The sequence below is a fragment of the Anomaloglossus baeobatrachus genome, chromosome 2 (genome assembly GCF_048569485.1).
Source record: "Anomaloglossus baeobatrachus isolate aAnoBae1 chromosome 2, aAnoBae1.hap1, whole genome shotgun sequence".
NCBI classification, from domain to species: Eukaryota; Metazoa; Chordata; class Amphibia; order Anura; family Aromobatidae; genus Anomaloglossus; species Anomaloglossus baeobatrachus.
In genome coordinates, this window is record NC_134354.1 from 675,040,206 (window position 1) to 675,060,173 (window position 19,968).

The 19,968-nt window shown below is 46.1% G+C and overlaps 1 protein-coding gene across 2 annotated transcripts in view; it reads left to right on the forward strand.

Moving 5' to 3' along the window:
- Positions 1 to 3,281: 3,281 nt before the first annotated feature.
- Positions 3,282 to 19,968, forward strand: part of SENP1 (SUMO specific peptidase 1) — a 114,843-nt gene continuing 98,156 nt past the window's right edge. For both annotated transcript variants that reach the window (XM_075337145.1, XM_075337146.1), the window contains exons 1-3: positions 3,282 to 3,471; positions 9,234 to 9,282; positions 18,794 to 18,897. In XM_075337145.1, the coding sequence (XP_075193260.1) occupies positions 3,289 to 3,471; positions 9,234 to 9,282; positions 18,794 to 18,897 (336 nt within the window). In that variant the 5' untranslated portion in view covers positions 3,282 to 3,288. The remainder of the gene's footprint in view (positions 3,472 to 9,233; positions 9,283 to 18,793; positions 18,898 to 19,968) is intronic.

Genomic DNA, 19,968 nt, shown 5'->3' on the forward strand with positions numbered 1-19,968 from the left:
ATACCGCAATGTGGACACAATCAATCCCCATGTCCCATAGGATAACATGGGGCGTGTCTGTACTTGCTAAAACCTGCAGATTTATCTAGAAAATCCAGATAAATCCACAGGTTTTCCATGGCAAAATCCGCAGCTACATAGTCCCGTGGGCACATAGCCATATAGTATCTGCCATTACTACCACTTGTGGTAGAGCATTTCACAGTCTGACTGCTCTAACTGTAAATAACCCTTTCCTATTTAGCTACCGGAATCTCCTTTTTTCCACATGTAATCAGTGCCCCCTGCTACTTAGTATTGTCTTTAAAAGGAAGACCACAGATAGCACTTGTCTGATTTAGGCTATGTGCGCACGTAGCGTTTGTCCCTGCAGAAATTTCTGCAGCGATTTGAACAGCACACGTGCGCATCAAATCGCTGCAGAAAGAGACCGTAGTGGAAAAAAAAAAGCCGATTTCATGCGCTCTGACTGCAGCCCCTCCTATAGACAGAGCGGGGGCTGCATGCAGAGCGCAGGAAAGAAGTGACATGTCACTTCTTAGAACGCGCGCTTCGGGCAGCAGCTGCGCTCTGAGACGCCATGTGCGCACGTCTCCTGCATAATCTTCATAGATCATGCTGGGGACGCAGGACGCATGCAGTTACGCTGCGGTGCAGCTCGCAGCGTAACTGCATGCAAATACGCAACGTGCGCACATAGCCTTAAACAGTTGTCTGCATGAGCCTTTATAACAAGGGGTAGTGTATAGCTATGGCAGATATGAAGCCACACATGCAACAGCCTGTGCTAAAGGGGTTGTCTGGGCACACGAGGCCACCTGATCTCCGGACGTGGAGAGACGCAACTATATGCTATAATTTCCAGCAAGTATCTTGCTTGGGTGCTGTTGTAATTAATGGGAGCTCTGTAACATATTCGCAGGCTCATGGACGTTTGCCCCAAATATGTTCCAACCAACTGCGTCTTTGCTCTCAATGTCAGATCACGCAGGAGGATTTCTAACGTACGTGATCAATAACAAATGTGACGTCCGTCAGTCCCCAGTCACACGTGTTCTTTATTTTTCACAGACAGAACAAGCGCTCATTACAGTCTATGGGGCTGTTCACGTCTCTGAGGGTTTTTTTTGTTGTGTGCCGCCCCTGCAGCTGTCATACCGCTCGGATCCGGGGGTTGTTTCTGCTGTGGCTCAAGGGTCTCCGGACCCAGGGGCTTGGGGCCACTCTCAAATGTAAAGGGGGCTATTTACAGGGGATAATAGTTTGTGACGCCACCCGATCGTAAGGGGAGTACCGCCGCTGCCGATGAGAGTACCCGGGTGAGATGGAGTGGGGCAGCCAGATGACGTTCCCTCCACGGGTAGGGGAGGCCCCGAGACTCTGGATTTTGGGGTGTAGGGGAGCGCAGGGCTAGGCGGTAGTAGGGGATGACCATGTACTCACTCAGACAGCGTCGGTGATGAAAAGCAGACTCTGACAACAAGGTAAACCAAGTCTCTGGATACCTCTGCCCTCTTGGGGGAGCCCGTCCAGGTATCCGTCCCCTACAGTACTGACTGATGGTCTGAAGCCTGCCTCCGTGCACAAGTTTAGAAGTGTTCTGTTGTCTCGTAGGCAAAAAGCTGTCCGGGCCCCGCTCCCTACTATGGATAGTAAAGGAGCTGTGCTCTCAAGGGCTCACGCTTGGGATTTCAGTGGGCTGCTTGGGTTGGCAAGCTCTATCCCCCTCGTTGCGGTAGTGCCCCTGATCTCTGACCTTCGTAGGGACAGTCCATAAAGTCACTATCATCTGCAGGTTAATTGCCGGGTTGCTTGAAGCTACTCTCCGACCTAGGGTCCAGTACCCCGCCTTTCTTTCGGTCCTGGACCAGCTATTGAACTCGAGCTGCTGACCATCCTCCAAGACTAGGTCCAGGCACCCAGTCCCAATATCCCACAACCGTCTCTCCGAATCCTCCGGCCCCAGACCACCGTCTGCAACCCAACCTGTAAATTCCTGGGAGCCACACACTCCCCTAGCTCCTCACTCATCAAGGGCTACCCCTGCTCTGCTCTACTTCCCTCCCACCAGTCTGCCTGACCCTTAGGTGGGCGGCCCTATTCCAGCTCAGCAGCCCACTGGTGTGTCTGGCAGGGTGTGGCGTGAAGTGTGATTGGGATTTTGGATGCTGATGGAGGCAGTATTATAGGTTGGGAACCCAGAACCATGGGGGGTTGAGTCCTGCACTAGAGATAAAGAGCGTGCAGTCCCCTGTGACAACCTGACTAGTCCCGGGGCGTCACAGTTGAGATTGATAAATTTCACTACACTTCAATATATAAAAGTACAAGAGATCAGAAAATCGCAAATCCCAGGCCCCTTATGGGGAATAGAAAATACAGCACAAATTAACAACGGTATTAAAAATACAAAAAAAAAAATAAAAAAACACATACATGTTTAAATCAATCTATTTTCCCAATTTAAAAGTAAAAAACCCCCAAAACTTAACCATGTTTGGTATCGGAGCGGCCACAAATGCCAAGCTGCGAGACTATGTAACTAATTATTCCAAACAGTAACGACAAACAGAAAAAAGTAAACACCAGGATGGACATTTTTCATTTTCAGTCAAACACCCCCCTACACCACCCCTCCCCCCCAAAAAATAAATAAAACAACCCACAATGAAAAGCAATCAGAACATATACTCAAAATTGTATTGATAAAAACTACAAATGTGTAAAAACAAATTAAAAAAACCCTCACAGCTCCATCAACAGTACAATGAAAACACGCACAGAAACCGCAGCGGTCACATCACCTGCCAGACCTGATGAAGCGGACATGTTTTTTATCTTTGAAGCCCAAGATGCCCCCGCCGAACTTTCGGTCCTCGCACTCCGCATGGACCCAACAGTGAGCGGTACAGCAGCGCCCTCTAGCCTTGAAGCGAGAGAGTGCCATCAACGGCGGCCATCTTTCTTAAGGGAACTATGAGAAGAGTACAAGAATAGGAAAACTTCTCGGTAACCTCGTACACTGCGCTGTACCGTGCTCTCATACCAAATACATGGAACCAGAAGTATAATTACACCATTTTAATCCTAATTTGGAACGTAGAAAAAAAATCTTGCTTTTGCAGCCCCAATCAAACATGGCGGTTTCTACAGCTGTCTACATCACGTGACAAAGCCTTACACGCACACTCGTGGAGACGAGAAACATTCCCATCTGCTTTTGAACAAATGAAACTTTATTGACAAACGGACGAACAAAGCAAAAAAAAAAAAAAAAAGGTATTGCCGATGCTTCCTTATTGCAGCGTTTGTCTATTTAGGACCGTTTCCGCCGGTGTTACTGCCCGCCGGCTCTCTATTGGTGGTCAGGCCTGGAAAAAACGGCTCTCCTACCCGGTCTGTGGCGCTCTATTCACGGCTATCGCACAGGCCCTTTCCTACAGGCCGGCCGGCGGGCGACAGGCGAGAGAGGTGAGTCTGCGCGCCAAGAGCAGCGTGTGCTGAGGGGAGAGGAGGAAGAAGTGCGGCGGCGGGAGAAAGTCAGGCGCTGTGTCTGCTCCGTGCAGTGCTGGGACCGGCCTGTGCCGGCCTCCTCTCACCCGGTTACTGCGGTACCGGCTCATCCTGGCGGAAAGTCTGTAATTTCCCTCCCTCTTGGTCTGGCACTTAGTGGAGGGGAACTACAAGTCCCAGAGCTTCTGGAGGCGGCTGCTGACGACATCCCCTGGCGACATGCTGCCTCCACTGCTCTTCTGGTCACTGTGGCTCAGTTGCTCCTCCTGGTCCAGATCCGTGGATCAGGCTGTGAGCCGGTCTAATCTGCAGGATGCTCACATCGAGCAGCTACAAAACCAATATTTATTTTCGCATATTTAGGGTTCGATTAACTAATCCTGGCTTTTTGCCTATTAATAAAGGGACCCAATGGAGTAGGATGCCACTAATTCAGTCTGGTGGGGTTCACCCCACTGGTGTAAAGTCGCTGGGTGGGCTTCGCTTCGCCCCGTGCTCCCAATTTTGGCAGAATTGGCTGTAACTGATGTGAAAACTCCAAAAGTTGCAAAGTTTTTTTTTTGACATCTGAAGATATTTTATGCCAAAATTCTGGTGCAATCTCCTTCATGAAATGGGCCTTTAAGGGAAAAAAAATCTCCGAAACAGGAGCGTGTCCTGTAGAGGTTTTCACTAGAAGGTTTTAAAACTCTTGTGTGAACCTAGCCTTATCCAAGCCTTTACGTGGTGTTCGTACTGAACAGTCTCTAAGGCTGCTTTCACACATCAGTTTTTTTGCACCAGGCACAAACTGGCGCAAAAATCTATGCAACGGATGCGGCAAAAAAACCTGGATCCGTTACATACGTTTTTTCCATGCGGCCCGTCCGTTTCTTGACTGATACGGCTTTATACTGAGCATGCGCAGTTCAACAAACCGCATCCGGCCGCTGGATGCGTTTTTTGCCGCAGGATGCCTTATTCGGCGTCCATGGCTTGCAGTGTAAGGCTTTGTGCACACGTGTGCGCTCTGCACTGCACACAAAAGGTCCGCTTCAGAGTGCAGCTGAAAAGCTCCATTCTGAAGCGCCTGGTGCCTGCAGAATTCGTGCGCTCTGCATGCTGCCTCTCCCTTTAGACCGCATGCAAAGTGCACGAAAGAAGTGACATGTCACTTCTTAGAACGCACGCTTCGGGCAGCAGCAGCCGAAGCGCTGCGTTCTAATATGCCACGTGCGCACGGCTCCTGCACAATCTCCATAGACTGTGCAGGGGACGCAGGACGCATGCAGTTATGCTGCGGTGCAGAATGCAGCATAACTGCATGCAATACGCACACGTGCGCACAAATCGCAATGTGTTTTTTTTCACAGCTGACAAAAAACGCTGCAAGCAATGTTCCATCCGGCCGCCGCATTGGCTAAATATGCCGCATTCGGCAAAAACTGGCCGCGACGCAAGGCCATGTGGCACAATTCGGTGCTAATGCAAGTCTATGAGGAAAAAACTCATCCGGCAGCAAAAAAAGCGGATGCGTTTTTTTCTGCAAAGAGCCAGATTGTGCCAGATTGCAAAAAACTGATGTGTGAATGCAGCCTAATAGACTGGGGAGACGTAGGCATTATGGATGTGACCATGGGCTGGAACTGTATCAGTCAGTCCAAAGGGTTGCAGTACATGTTGGAAAAATATCCACATTTCTTTTAAGTTTGATACAATTTATCCTACATTGGTGTTCCCTGCTTCCTATTCTGCTGTACCTTGGCTGGTTATTGAGAGGGGATCCCACAGTTTTATTTTTTTAATTTTTTGATTAAAAAAAAGTAGGGGTTCCCCCTATTTTTCTAAAACCAGTCAAGGTACAGCAGACAACTGGGGGCTGATATTATTAGGGTGGGCAGGCAATGGTTATTTGGCCCTTTCCAGCCTAACAGTAGCAGCACTCAACTTCCCCAGAAGTGGCACATCCATTAGATGCACTATTTCTGATGCTTGACCCAGCTCTTCTCGGTTCTCTGGTGCGGTGGCAAACGGGGTAATATTTGTGGGGTTGATGGCATCAAGCCCTGTTATTAGTAATGGGTGGTGTCTAGCAGGCACCCCTATTACTAATCCAGTAAAAATGTTTATTTGAACAAAAAAAACAACTCCAGCTCTTGTTCACCAATTTATTTAAAAAAAAAAAATTCAAAAGGTCCGCTGTAATCCATTGTGAGGCCCCACGATGTTCCCCCAATAACGAACCTGAAAAGACATAAGCGAAAATTAAATAAATGGACTAAACGCCCTCTTTTTCAATTTATTTCCCTGTCAAAGCCCTAATCCTGGTCTGCTGTAGTCAAATTAGGGGGGGCCCCCACGTCGATCCCATATTTGCTGGCACATTTAGTGGGGAACCGAACGTTCTCTATTGATTGAGAGCAGCCTCTGCAGACACACACTGCTGTGTGCGCTTCCCTGCAGTGACCTGGACCTCGTAAGGTCAGCCCAGTTCACCGCAGGGGCATCCTCAGCAGTGTGTGGGGGTGCGGATGTGACTTCACGGGTTCATCGAAAAATCAAATGAACTCTGATGACCTCCTAACGACGCCTGCGCTACTGCGGGTTGCGCAGCAGTAACGTCACGGGTTCATCAAAGTTCCAAACAAACTCTGATGAACCTGTGAAGTCATGGACGTGACACCTGCAGTGGTGTGGGAGTGTTGTCAGATGGTTATCAGAGTTCATTGGATACTCTAGTGATTTCCTGACGTCATTGCGCACACGTACACACTGCTTGCTGGATACTCTCCTGTCCCCGGCGATGCTGCTGCTTCCAGGTCCATAGTGCAGTGAATATGCATTAGCATTATGAGCAGGGGTCGAAAGCAAGTGACAGCAGCGCTGGAGACAGGTGAGCATAGAAAATATTTTTTTTCAAAGACGCGTCTTTTCTCTGGTACATGTTACACGGATCACATCAGTGTGCGGGCTGTGTGACACCCGTGCTGCAGAGAAAGTCTGTGTATGTGAGGGTCACGGATTTGTAATTTTAGTTCATAGAATAATCCATAATAATGGGTATGTGTGGCATCTGTGAAAAAAAACTGTCACATACACATAGTCGACTACGTTCGGGTGTACGCCTGCAGAAACCATATGTGCAAAAATGGTGCAAGGCAGAGCATACGCTAACTGGGTCTGCTCCATTATAGTCAATGATCCTGTCGTCGCCTGCGTCCGAAACAGGTTTTGCAGGCTTGGGGATGGGCGGTTCGGACAGATGCCCCGACGGGACCACTGAACGTAAGTGAAAGCGCAATGCGAAAGGGGCCTTGGAGAATGTGCTCAGGTTTAGTATTTGGTGCAGAAATTTCTGCATCTCTTGGCAGGAAAAATGCAGCAAAACCGCAAGTTTTTGACTCTTTTTTTTTTTTTTTTTTTTTTTTTTTTTTCATGCAGATTTTTTTCCCGTTGCCACGACAGCGCCACCAGAGAGATGGGTCCGCCCCTCATTCAGGACAGGAAACACACTAAAATAAAAGGGCGGCACGGCACCTCTCCCAGGCATCAGCTTGGTTTCCTGTCCCAGGATGGGAGACCCAGAAGTGCTGTGGCGCTGCCACAGTGAAGGACGTTCTACCGGCTGGCTCTTCTGTCACGTCTCATATGTTCAGTGGCAGGGTTCTGCAGGCTCTGGTCCCTCCTAAAGGTGTTTTCTTTAGAATCTCTTTAGTGGCGATGGGAAAAATCTAGATTACTTACCGGTAAGTTTTCTCCAGAGCCACGACGGTGCCACTGCTTCTCACCCCATTTTGCCTTGCGCTCTTGTTTTTTGCCCTTCACAATAGTGGGTGTGACTGTGGGGTTTGCATTAACCTTGCCTTTTCTAGTACTCCTCTGTGCTCTGTAACATAACTGATGCCTGGGAGAGGTGCCGTGCCGCCCTTTTATTTTAGTGGGTTTCCTGTCCAGAGTGAGGGGTGGACCTATCTCTGGTGGCGCTGCCGTGGCTCTGGAAAAAAAACAATTACAGGTAAGTAATTAGATTTTCGCATTCATCAGAATGGGTGAAATCTGCTGCTGGAAAAAAACACTGTAATAATTGATATACTGCAGATGTAAATCTGCACCAAGTCTGCAAGGAGAAAATACTCAGCGTGTGCAGGAGACTTCTGGATTCTCATTGACATTGCTGTCATCAGGAAATCTTCAGGTTTTGCGACAAATCTGCACTTAAAAAAGCATTAAAAGAATGTGTACTCACAGCCTTACAGAATGTCGTGGGCAGACTAATTTTAATAACCCTAAAGCTGACTTTAGAGGGATTGTCCACTACCCAGACAACCCCCTTGTTACCATATTTTTCGGACTAGAAGATGCACCGGACCATAAGACGCACCCTGGTTTTAGAGGAAAATAAAATTTTAAGCAAAAAATGTGGTCATGACACACTATAAGGCTACGAACAAACATCCGGCTGGCTTTTCTGACGTTTGTCGGATCCGGCGCGCTCCTGTACAGTTTATACAGTACAGTGGCTGCGCTGCAACTTCCTTGTCACATGCTCCGGTCACATGACAGCAAGTGACCGGAGCTTGTGGCGCAGCCACTGTACTGTATAGACTGTACAAGAGCGCGCCGGATCCGACAAACGGCAGAAAAGCCAGCCGGATGTTTGTTCGTAGCCTTATGGGGCGAGGATCTGCTGCTGACATTATGGGGATAATGTCCCCAAATTCTCTACTAAGGTACCCCAGCCTGGTAATGATCCTCCTGCTTTGTATATACAGTATATGTCCCTCATCCTGGTATAGCCCCCATCCTGCTATATACCGTCATCATGGCATATGGCCGCATCCTGCTATATCCTGCTTATATGCCCCCATCCTGCTTATATGCCCCCATCCTGCTCCACATAAAAAAAGTAAACGTTCATGCTCACCTTACCTCACTCCCTGCAGCATTGCTCCTCCTCCGTCTGTGCCAGCAGCAGCGCTGGAGTGTGGAGACGGCCACGCTCCCTGCAGCATCGCGATGTCCTCCTATCTGTGCCGCCGGCGTCTGCGTGTGGACACGTGCGCACAGTGATGACGTCATCGCTGTGCGCACCGCTAGTCTCCACACAGCCGCCGCCGGCGGCACAGACAGGAAGACATCGCAATGCTGCAGGGATCGTGGCCGGTGAGTTATACTGATTCACTGCACCCCATGCTGATGATGATATGCTGGGGGCAGTGAATACAGCCGCACATGATCACTCCAGGCTGTAGTTACCAGGGATGATCATGCGGGCAGGCTGTTTAATATGCGCGCATTCCCCGCCCATCACCCTGCCCACCTGTCAGTGCCGGCTTCAGCGCTGAGATGATGGGCGGGATGATGGGCGTGCATATGTAATGAGCGGGTCCACGTGGTCACGGCAGGCTGCTACAGCCCGGTCATGCCCCCGATGACCTGCAGCACCCTCATTCCCCTCAGCCCTACATTCAGACTATAAGACGCACCCCCCACTTTCCTCTAACATTTGGGGGGGAAAAGTGCGTCTTATAGTCCAAAAAATACGGTAATTACTACTACGGTATATGCTGTAAAATATAACAAAACAGCCTGGATCATTTGAAGTCTCCAGCGCTTCCCCTTTTGTAGTGCTATAGTGACATAAATCACAATTTTTCAATGCTAATGATTATCAGCATTTTATGCTTGTGTGAACTGAACCATTTCTTTTGCAACATATTCGTTTTCTTTTTCTCCTCCAGACTGAGCGCTCTGATTGTGATCCCAGGGATGTAATAAAACTTAATATGGGTGAGTATTGCTTACATTTTAAGGGGTCTTCTGTGGTTTTTAAAATGTGGACATGTAAACATGTAAAAGGGAATCTTCTAAATGACGAAATCCACCTTACGTGTCCTTCAAGTCCTCAACCACTCTGCATTGATTTTATGCCAAAAGTGATGACAACCCCGTTCATCAGTTACCTGTCCTGCACAGTCACGTGCTCGTATATGACATGGGACCGCTGACGTCGACGATTGTTCCTGCGGTCATGTAACTGATAAATAACAGGTCAGCACTCTGGTACTTCACTTAGGTATGGTGGTGAGCAGGAAACTCCAATTACGAACGATGTGTCACCTATTTGGCTTTGAGACCTTGCTATATTAGGAGCCAGGCTTACAATAATCCTAGGAGCGTCTCTTCCGTTTTATTGTGCAGATACATATAATTATATTCAAGGCTTTATTTACGTACTTCAAAATTTTTGTGGTGAATAATTCTGCTCATTTTGAGGTGTTAAGCAAATCTTATAATGGTTTAGCATAAGGCTGCTTTTACACTGCACTCTTACCTACGTTCACTGGTCCCGTCGGGGCTCTGTCGGAATTCCCCTGCAAAACTGGTTTCGGATGTATGTGCAGACGGGGCCATTGACTGTAATGGTGCAGACAGTCACAACGTGGCACCATTTTTGGGTGTATACGCTTTCTGCAGGCGGACACCTAGACATGGTAGACTGCATCTGGGTGTCCGCCTACAGAAAGCGTATATGCCTGAAAATGGTGCACGACAGACCACACTGTGACTCCGTCCTCACAGTTACCATCAATGGCCCCGTTAGTGCATGCATCTGAAACCTGTTTAGCGGGGGAGGGGGTGTTCAGACGGAGGCCCCGACGGGACCAGTGAACGTAGGTAATAACGTAATGTGAAAGGGCCCTAATACAATTACTTCAGGTTTGAGTGTTAACGGGTTCTAGCTAGACATGGTTTTTTTTACCCAGATAGCATCTGTTCACACCTATTGGATGTGCGGGTCAGTCTTTTTGTATATTTGTAGTGCATCTCTTTCTGATTGAGCTGTCCACCCTATAACAAGGCTCTGTTCACTCCCCATTATAGCTGGAATCTAGCTGCCCAGACATGGAGGTTTTTTACCCAGATAGTGGTATTTGTTAGGTTCCTGATATACAGAGATTACCTTGCCGTTGGTTATCTGGCTCATATGCAATTGCCAATACATATGCTAAACATCTTTTTCCAATATTCTTATAGAAGTAATGCAATGCCAGAATTCATTTATTCCTTGTTGGCGTTTCAGTGTGCAGCTGTATGTTTCGTAGTTACAATGTTTCTCAGCTAGCACCTGTTCACACCTATTGGATGTGCGGGGTCAGTCTTTTTGTATATATACGGGGTTAGCTGAGTCAATTGTGAACTTGCCTCACCTGACCCCGTATTGTGCAATCCAGTGCAGATGTCGCTGGCACGCTGCTGTCGGCTTGTTCCTCTGGTCTGTCGCGTCATCCGATCAGCTTTTTCAAGGGGTGATCTCAACTTCTGCTTTGACCGTGCGCGCTCCTTTGGTCACGACAGCAGAAGCGAGGTCGCATGCGCCACCCTCTCAGCCGCAAAATTGAATAGCATGGCGTAACACTATCTTCACAAAGATGGCGCCGGAGATGAGCGCTATGCGCAGGCACCAACTTGACGCCATCTTAGTTAAAAAAAAAATAAAAAAATTACTGAATAGTAAAAGTAGCATAGAGAACAGAGATGGAGGAGCAGGCAGGGGGCGAATCCATATGAATGAATACCCACCCATATATTATCTGCTCCATTGCAGCTGCCACTCAAGCAGCTGCTGAATTTTTAAACTTTACAATGTTTGATTTGGAAGCCTAAACATCCGAGCTGACCACTAATAGTATGTAGACTATCTGCCTGATAGTGCCAGTATAGCACCGCCTTTAGCTTACAGTGCTGGCCAATAGTATTGGCACCCCTGCAATTCTGTCAGATAATACTCAGTTTCTTCTTGAAAATGATTGCAATCACAAATTCTTTGGTATTATCTTCATTTATTTTGCTTGCAATGAAAAAAAGAGAATGAAACAAAAATCAAATCATTGATCATTGCACACAACTCCAAAAATTGGCCTGACAAAAGTATTGGCACCCTTAGCCTAATGCGGGCGTCACATGAGACAATTTATCGGGCGATATGTGGTCGGGGTCACGGTTTTCGTGACTCACATCCGGCATTGTTTGCAATGTCGTCCCGTGTGACACCTATGAGTGACTCAAAACAATCACAAATCGGTTACAAATAGTGTATAGTTTACACGTCATATATTTTTAAAAAATCGTTTATTCTTCTTTGCGTTGGTTGTTCATTGTACCCGGGGTAGCACACATCGCTCCGTGTGACACCCCGGGACCGGTGAACACATCTTACCTGCGTCCCGCTGGCAATGCTGAAGGAAGGAGGTGGGCGGGTTGTTTACGTCCCGCTCATCTCTGCCCCTCCGCTTCTATTGGCCGGCTGCTGTGACTTGGCCCTGCAGTTAAATTTGTCCTTTTTTCAAGTTCCCCTGCTTGCTGCCATCCTTTACGCTCTACGAGTCACTCATTGACGTGACCTGCCTCTTACCGGAAATCTCGGTCAGGCGCAGACACTTGCTGTGCCGGTTGTCTTCTCAGAGGTGGCGGTGCATGTGCGGATCCATAGTCCTTATCTCGCTGCTTCTTCAGGACTTCACTGCACATGCAATGCTGATGGGTATGACTGCGCTGGGAGGGGTGGATAGATTCTGCATTACAGCGACTTAACATATGGTAGATGTATTTTGATTTGAGGTAAAATCCGTTGACAGGTTCCCTTGAAAGCTGATACATTTTGTGAAGTAATCCAGACCCTGATAAAAAGTAGTGAACCTTGGATTACGAGCATAATTTTGTTCCGGGAGTGTGCTCATAAACAAAGTTACTGTTTTATCAAAAGGAATTTTTCCATAGAAAATAATTAAAAGAATTCGTTCCACAACCCAAAAATATTTACTGCATCTCTACAAACTTATTACAGTAATAAAAAAATAATGTACTGTATTCATATAAATATTACAGTACACTAAGGCTACTTTCACACATCAGTTTTTTTTCCATCAGATACAATCCGGAAAAAAACTGGTAAAACGGATCCGGTACCGCATCCGTTTTATCCCCATAATTTGCACTGTTACAACGCAAAGCCATCAGGTACAATCCGGTATCTGTTTATTTTTCCGGATGCGGCAAAATTAGTTAAAGCAGCGGCCGGAGGCAACGTAGCTTGCAACGTTTTTTTGTCCGGCAAAATAACCGCATCGCGCCGCATCCAGCTGCTGCGGCGCCTTTTTCAATGCATGCCTATGGACGCCGGATGCGGCACGATGCGGAAAAAAACGGCATCCGGCCACCGCATGCGTTTTTTTTCCACTGTGCATGCTCAGTAGCGTGCCGCAACTGGAAAAAAACGGACGGGCCGCATGTAAAAAACCTATGCAAAGGATGCGGTGTTTTCGCAGCATCCGTTGCATAGGTTTCACAGCCGGATTGAGCCGCACTGCTCAAACCTGATGTGTGAAAATAGCCTAAGGCTACATGCGCACGCTGCATCTTTTTGTGTTCACAAACTGCAGCTAAAACTGCACCTAGTGAGAGCCTGGAAATGTCACAAAAAACTCTTGTAAGGCCTTGTGCGCACTAGGCGTTTTTTACCGCGTTTTTGTGCTGAAAACGCAGTGACATTGCTTCCCCAGCAATGTCAATGGGTTTTCATAAGTGCTGTCCGCACACAGCGTTTTTTTTTAGCTGCGTTTTTGTGGTGACCACAAAAACGCAGCATGTCAATTATTTCTGCGTTTTTCACTGCGTTTTTCACCCATTGAATTCAATGAGATGTTAAAAACGCAATGAAAAATGCATATAGCCGCGTTTCTATGACTAAAAACGCAGCTATAAACGCAAGGGGTGGGTACTACAGTGACGTGTACAGGATGAGGATTCCTTCTGTTGGTAAACACAGAAGCGTGAATCCTCCCGGTACCGTCACCGCTGCTTCCACCCCCCGTCCTGTGCATGTCAGCTCCGTGCGGCGCCATGTCTGGGCGGGAGGTGGAGGCAGCGGCGAAAATCAAAGTGAACAGTAGAAAAAAAAAAAATGTCATATATACTCACCTGTCCGCAGGGTCCCGGTGCCATGCCCGCTCCCAGCTCCTCCCGGTCCCGCCGCTCTGGCTGTGTGCAGTCTCCCCGGGGCAGGACCTTGCTTGCAGGACCTGGCGGTGGATCACCTGATGCAGTCACCTGACGCATCAGCTGATCGCGGTGACGCGGGCGCCCGGCCGGCTATCAGCTGATCCTGCCGTCAGGGGACTTCATCAGCTGATTACCGGCAGCTCTTGCAGCGATCGGACGGGATCAGACTCCTGTCCAATCGATCGCTCCAGGAGCTGCCGGTAATCAGCACAGCACATAAGTGAGTATTATTTATTTTTTTTTTTTTTTCTACTGATGCATCAGCTGATTGTATAATCGGCTTTTATACAATCAGCTGATGTGTGATGTGATTCACATCCTTGAACCTGACAGATCATCTGATCGGTATGCCTTCCAGCAAACCGATCAGATGATATTGGATCCTGATTGGACGGCGCGGGACCCTAACCCAGGATTACTGCGGAGGGGGGTTCTTTATTTCAATAAAGATGGAGTCACTAATTGTGTTGTTTTATTTCTAATAAAAATATTTTTCTGTGTTGTGGTTTTTTTTTATCTGAACTAGAAATTCATGTTGGCCATGTCTAATATTGGCGTGACACCATGAATTTCGGGCTTAGGGCCAGCTGATAATATACAGCTAGCCCTAACTCCATTATTACCCGGCTAGCCACCCGGCTTCAGGGCAGCTGGAAGAGTTGGATACAGCGCCAGAAGATGGCGCTTCTATGAAAGCGCCATTTTCTGGGGTGGCTGCGGACTGCAATTCGCAGTGGGGGTGCCCAGAAAGCATGGGCACCCTGCACTGTGGATTCCAATCCCCAGCTGCCTAGTTGTACCCGGCTGGACTCAAAAATTAGGCGAAGCCCACGTCATTTTTTTTTTTTAATTATTTCATGAAATAATTAAAAAAAAGGGCTTCTCTATAATTTTTGGTTCCCAGCCGGGTACAAATAGGCAGCTGGGGGTTGGGGGCAGCCCGTACCTGCCTGCTGTACCCGGCTAGCATACAAAAATATGGCGAAGCCCATGTCATTTTTTTTTTCTTTTTGGGCAAAAAACTGCATACAGTCCTGGAAGGAGGATGCTGAGCCTTGTAGTTCTGCAGCTTCTGTCTGCTCTCCTGCATACACTAGTGAATGGAGGATGCTGAGACTTGTAGTTCTGCAGCTGCTGTCTGCTCTCCTGCATACACTAGTGAATGGAGGATGCTGAGACTTGTAGTTCTGCAGCTGCTGTCTGCTCTCCTGCATACACTAGTGAATGGAGGATGCTGAGACTTGTAGTTCTGCAGCTGCTGTCTGCTCTCCTGCATACACTAGTGAATGGAGGATGCTGAGACTTGTAGTTCTGCAGCTGCTGTCTGCTCTCCTGCATACACTAGTGAATGGAGGATGCTGAGACTTGTAGTTCTGCAGCTGCTGTCTGCTCTCCTGCATACACTAGTTCTGCAGCTGTCTGCTCTCCTGCATACAATGAACATTTTGAAGAAGGAAATGACATCAGACCTTTTTTTTTTTTTTTTTTTTCATCAACAATCTTTAATGGCATTGTGCACTGATTAAAAACGCAGTGAGCAAAAACGCAGCAAAAAACGCACCAAATCGCGGCAAAAACGCATGCGTTTTTGCCGCGTTTTTTTTAGCCGCGGGTGCGTTTTTTAGACAAAAACGCACATAAAAACGCAGCGTGAAAAAAACGCCTAGTGCGCACATACCCTAATTATAGGTGCGTTTTTGGTGCGTTTTTCACAACCTGCGTTTTTGTGACAAATGTTGACAAAAACGCAGGAAGAATGAACATGCTGCATTTTTTTGTCACAAACTTTTGACAAAACGCTGACAAACTGCAATGTGCGCACAGCAAATCTGACTTCTCATAGACTTTGCTGGGAAGTCAGATGTCAGAAAGTTCTGACAAATAAACTGCAGCCAAAAAGCACCAAAAACGCAGCAAAAAAAGCAGTGTGCGCATGTAGCCTAATACAAAATACTGTTCAAAACGTAAAACAAATTAAACTGCACTTTAGCTTACAATGGAATTGTTGGTGTGCGAGAAATACTATAGACAAAAAATGATGTATAAATATGACCTTTATTTTAGTACAATACACAAAACACCCTATATCTATTCTCCCCAAAATAAGTGCAGAACTAAGCCAAATGTGGGGTAGGAATACTGCTCAGGCAATTATTACAGTACAAGCAATGTGCTGTACTGGTTAGTAGAAAGTACAATACTGTATCCACAAATGCAAATTAATAGACCTGCTATATAGTATATACTGTACTGTGCAATGGTATACTGTACAGAAAGTAACCTCCAGTAGGTTTACACAGAGCACACCAGCGTGGGTCAGAGCGTGGTGTAAGGATGGAACCAGAAGTGCGCACGTTGAGTATCTGCTCTTATTGCAAAGCATTGCTCTTAAACCAAGTTACATATGTGTAAAAAGCTTTGCTTGTCCTGCAAAACGCTCTCAAACCAAGTTACTCAATCCAAGGTTCCACTGTACATTAAGCTTTTTGTTGAAATCCTAAGGCAAGTGTTATTTACAGAATTTCAGAGCAGGGATGTTATTGTGAATATATCAGACTAGCTGTAGTGGGATAGTAACTGTCTCTGTCTCTTTGTCGGTCTGTTTCTATCTCTGTCTGTATTTGCATCAGTCTCTGTCTGTATTTGCATCAGTCTCTGTCTCTTTGCCCGGGCTGTCTCTTTGCCCGGGCTGTCTCTTTGCCCGGGCTGTCTCTTTGCCCGGGCTGTCTCTTTGCCCGGGCTGTCTCTTTGCCCGGGCTGTCTCTTTGCCCGGGCTGTCTCTTTGCCCGGGCTGTCTCTTTGCCCGGGCTGTCTCTTTGCCCGGGCTGTCTCTTTGCCCGGGCTGTCTCACCACCTACATCTTTTTTTGCCTCAGACATAAGCTTCTTATACGAACAGTTTATTTTATTCCTATAGCAACCACTGACAGTTATTTATAGCCTGCAGCTCCCACCTCCTTTCAGTTTAATGGCTGCAGGATTTTTGAAGAGTAACTGGAAAGCACGGGGTTAAATTTTCCCGCCCAAACAGTCTGACGTTCCCTGAGTCACATGGGGGCGTCTGTGCAAAATTTTGTGATTGTAAATGCGATGGTGCAAATTCCTTTAGCATTCATTCATTCATTCATTCATTCATTCATTCATTCATTCATTCATTCATTCATTCATACATACATACATACATACATACATACATACATACATACATACATAGTTAGGTCCAGAAATATTTGGACAGTGACACAAGTTTTGTTATTTTAGCTGTTTACAAAAACATGTTCAGAAATACAATTATATATATAACATGGGCTGAAAGTGCACACTCCCAGCTGCAATATGAGAGTTTTCACATCCAAATCGGAGAAAGGGTTTAGGAATCATAGCTCTGTAATGCATAGCCTCCTCTTTTTCAAGGGACCAAAAGTAATTGGACAAGGGACTCTAAGGGCTGCAATTAACTCTGAAGGCATCTCCCTCGTTAACCTGTAATCAATGAAGTAGTTAAAAGGTCTGGGGTTGATTACAGGTGTGTGGTTTTGCATTTGGAAGCTGTTGCTGTGACCAGACAACATGCGGTCTAAGGAACTCTCAATTGAGGTGAAGCAGAACATCCTGAGGCTGATAAAAAGAAAAAATCCATCAGAGAGATAGCAGACATGCTTGGAGTAGCAAAATCAACAGTCGGGTACATTCTGAGAAAAAGGAATTGACTGGTGAGCTTGGGAACTCAAAAAGGCCTGGGCGTCCACGGATGACAACAGTGGTGGATGATCGCCGCATACTTTCTTTGGTGAAGAAGAACCCGTTCACAACATCAACTGAAGTCCAGAACACTCTCAGTGAAGTAGGTGTATCTGTCTCTAAGTCAACAGTAAAGAGAAGACTCCATGAAAGTAAATACAAAGGGTTCACATCTAGATGCAAACCATTCATCAATTCCAAAAATAGACAGGCCAGAGTTAAATTTGCTGAAAAACACCTCATGAAGCCAGCTCCGTTCTGGAAAAGTTTTCTATGGACAGATGAGACAAAGATCAACCTGTACCAGAATGATGGGAAGAAAAAAGTTTGGAGAAGAAAGGGAAAGGTACATGATCCAAGGCACACCACATCCTCTGTAAAACATGGTGGAGGCAACGTGATGGCATGGGCATGCATGGCTTTCAATGGCACTGGGTCACTTGTGTTTATTGATTACATAACAGCAGACAAGAGGAGCCGGATGAATTCTGAAGTGTACCGGGATATACTTTCAGCCCAGATTCAGCCAAATGCCGTAAAGTTGATCGGACGGCGCTTCATAGTACAGATGGACAATGACCCCAAACATACAGCCAAAGCTACCCAGGAGTTCATGAGTGCAAAAAAGTGGAACATTCTGCAATGGCCAAGTCAATCACCAGATCTTAACCCAATTGAGCATGCATTTCACTTGCTCAAATCCAGACTTAAGACGGAAAGACCCACAAACAAGCAAGACCTGAAGGCTGCGGCTGTAAAGGCCTGGCAAAGCATTAAGAAGGAGGAAACCCAGCGTTTGGTGATGTCCATGGGTTCCAGACTTAAGGCAGTGATTGCCTCCAAAGGATTCGCAACAAAATATTGAAATTAAAAATATTTTGTTTGGGTTTGGTTTATTTGTCCAATTACTTTTGACCTCCTAAAATGTGGAGTGTTTGTAAAGAAATGTGTACAATTCCTACAATTTCTATCAGATATTTTTGTTCAAACCTTCAAATTAAACGTTACAATCTGCACTTGAATTTTGTTGTAGATGTTTTATTTCAAATCCAATGTGGTGGCATGCAGAGCCCAACTCGCGAAAATTGTCACTTTCCAAATATTTCTGGACCTAACTATGTATGTATGTATGTATGTATGTATGTATGTATGTATAGCTTTATATATTAGATTGTAGGACCTGAATATATCTCGCCTATATAAGGTGAGACGGGATCCATAATTCCTCACACCTCTGGACCGATTTGTTTGATTTATGCTTTAACACATCAGGTGTAATGGAGATGGAAACGTTCCCTTGTACTTGGCAGGTTATGTTCTAGTCTGTTATGTTCCATGTGAAAAGGAAGAAAGTAACAAGAAACCTGTGACACTTACTAGCCCTAACAGATGTGTCGTGTGTTGTTGAAGTTTTTTTTCATTTTTTCTTCTCCTCCACTCACAAAATTAAAGAAAGTAAATAATTGCATTAACACTACATCTTTCTCCCTTTTTAATAGACGAAGATGTAAAGGAAATGGTCTGGGAGAGTGAGAATAATTCCAAATTTCAAGCACATTTTAAAGATACAGCTAAGGAATCTTTCTGTACTTTCAACTATCAGGTTGGTAAGCATTCTTGTTGTTTTTGTGTGTTTTTGTTTTATTTTCCTCAATTTTGTGCCACTGTAAAAAGGCATTTCTTCTTTGTGTGGAGAAGTTGGGAGCAGCATTGTAGTTTATGCACTTGGTGGATGTTGGAGATCTTGCTCTTCTCCACCTTCCGTTTGCAGCCCCACAGATGCTCAATAGGGTTTAGATTTGGAGACATGTTTGGCCAGTCCAGCACCTTTACTCTGTGTTTTTGTTATTTTGTTTATTTTTTTTTTAGCATGACAGTGGTCGTCTGAGGGCTGCTTCTCACTTGCGAGTTTCTCGCAGTAGAACAATGCGAGAAAAACTAGCATTGGAATCGGACACATGTTAGTGAATGATTCAGCTCTCATCTGCGACTTTTTTTTTTTTTTTTTTTTTTTTTCCTCAGTCCAGATCGGACTGCGAAAAAAATCGCAGCACGCTGCATTTTTGCGAGTTTCTCGCACCATTTGTCCCAATGATTTCCTATGGAAGGGGATTAAAAGTAGGATCACACACGCGCACCAGCGTTCACATTTGCGAGTGTGGCAGTAACTTCGCTCATTAAATATTCAACAGATGAATGTGACATCACATTCCCAAAGGTAAATTAAATGACACATGTGTAATAGCTTTTATATAATTAAGATGTTGCATGAAACTAGCATCGCAAACGCGACACACACGCGAGCAAAAAGCATCGCACTTGCGTTGCACTCGCACCTAACGTGAACTAAAATCAGCCGAGTATTTTTCAGCCCAGTCGAACCGATTTTACTCGCATAGATGTGTTTCCAGCCTTAGAAGTATTTGAGTTGGTTATCCTTCCAAAGGGAGGGGTTCATGCTCTCCTTCAGAATATCACAGTATATGTTGGCATTATTGGTTCCCTCAATGAACTGTAGTTCCCCACATACAGCAGCACTTATTCAGCCTCAAACCATGACACTCCCACCACCATTCTTGACTGTAGGCAAGACATATTTGTCTTTGTACTCCTCAGCTGGTTGCCACCACACACTCTTGACACCATCTAAGCCAAATGTTTTTTAGTTTTATCA